At 34.2% G+C, this 1,624-nt stretch overlaps 1 protein-coding gene across 1 annotated transcript in view; it reads right to left on the bottom strand.

The window, feature by feature from the left end:
* STK32A (serine/threonine kinase 32A) overlaps window positions 1–1,624 on the bottom strand; it is a 91,582-nt gene that overhangs the window by 16,226 nt on the left and 73,732 nt on the right. Inside the window, exon 7 of the mRNA XM_072398695.1 lies at window positions 737–826. Coding sequence (XP_072254796.1) covers window positions 737–826 — 90 coding nt within the window. The remainder of the gene's footprint in view (window positions 1–736; window positions 827–1,624) is intronic.

Raw genomic sequence — 1,624 nt, 5'->3', positions numbered from 1 at the left:
TTTTTTTATAAAGCAGTAAATCTGACATACTAAAACATTCTCGGGAGAACAAATAATCACTGCCATTGAAATTCAAAGACCTGCAAAAATTTGCACCAAACAATGTTTCAGTAAATGTCAGATTCCCTGCTTTATAAAAAAAGAGTTAGTGATGAACTAGAAGGGGGCTTGCCCTCATTATTACCCTTTGTTGACCTGAGACCACGTGGTAATAATGTTTGTAACAATCAAAACTTTCCCAGCAAACAAATTACCTAAAGACATAATGCTGTAATTATTTCTCCTTGTTATTTCTTTTTTTTTTCCCATAAAATCTGGTCACTGTAATCTACCAGTAAATTATACAATTTCCTTCTGTCTCACAAATGCCTTTTTTGCAGTCAAGCATTAGTATATTATCTATATTGTTGATGGCACAGCACGTTTGCAGACAGCAGCTTTATTAAATGAGATTTGGCCAAGAGCAGACCCCACACAAATCTTTGAAGGCACAGTGCTGGCCTCAGTTCAGCTGATTTGTCAAGTGGTTTTGGCTCTGCAGTGAAGATGTTGCCATGAGTGAATATACTAAAGCAGCTTAATAGCATTCTGGGAATGGCTGTATAATTAAATGGCCTTCAGCATCAGTAATGATCCTGATACAGTTGAACACCCTTGAAATACAGATTTCATTTTAGAAGCAATTACACTGAGGTATATTTCTAAAATCTGAAAATAAAATATGGAGAATGCCTACCCATATAAGGCTTTGTCCCAGCAACTGTTGTGATCTTAGTACCTTGATTTACCAGAGTAGCAATATTGAAGTCTGTGATATGTACATGCCCTACACAAAAGTAAAAGAATGACATTTAAATCAAGTGTATAAATCGGTAGAACATAAAAGGTTAATTTAGGACATAATGTGTTAGTTTTAAAACACTTATAAAAAAGGAACAATATTATATAGCAAGTAACATGATTTAGCCTTTTCATTGGAAATGAATTGGCTTTCTTTACACAAAACATACTATCGCCCAGATTTTTTCAATATGACCCTGTATATATACAGGGTATGTATATATATGTTATAACCTGTCAAACAAAAAACAGATTTTCTGTAGGGAACTGCTCCCATTGACTGATGCAGAATGGGTCTTTTAACAATGGACCTCTATTACAGCGATATGGAACCAGAGCTTAAGTCATATCCATGTTCTGGTTACCAGAGTGTTTATATAGCAGCCAAATTCAGTGAAATTAGTATTAGTATAACTGTGATTTAAAACCATAAGGACACATATTATTATATAATATACAATAATTTGATACTACATACTGTATTGTTAATCTGTGCAACGTGACCACTTTCAAGTAGAATTTTGATAGGCTCAAGTAGTAGAAATATTCTACTAGTGGAATATTTATACTGTTTGTAAAATTTTATACTAGTAAAATCATTGGGTGATTGGTGAGAAGCTACAGATTCCTAAATGGACCCAAGCTCTCGTGACCAAAATGAAAGCTTAAGAACTCCCTAGATAAGACTGGGGCAGGCATGCCCTTGGCTAAGCCAAAAAAACAAAAAACAAATGCATTCACATACTCATCTCAAAATTACTCTACACCCCAAAAATGTGTACAA

The sequence above is a fragment of the Pyxicephalus adspersus genome, chromosome 2 (assembly GCF_032062135.1).
Source record: "Pyxicephalus adspersus chromosome 2, UCB_Pads_2.0, whole genome shotgun sequence".
Lineage (NCBI taxonomy): Eukaryota > Metazoa > Chordata > Amphibia > Anura > Pyxicephalidae > Pyxicephalus > Pyxicephalus adspersus.
Note: the sequence above shows the minus strand (reverse complement) of the source record. Positions and strands in the feature narration are given on the sequence as shown.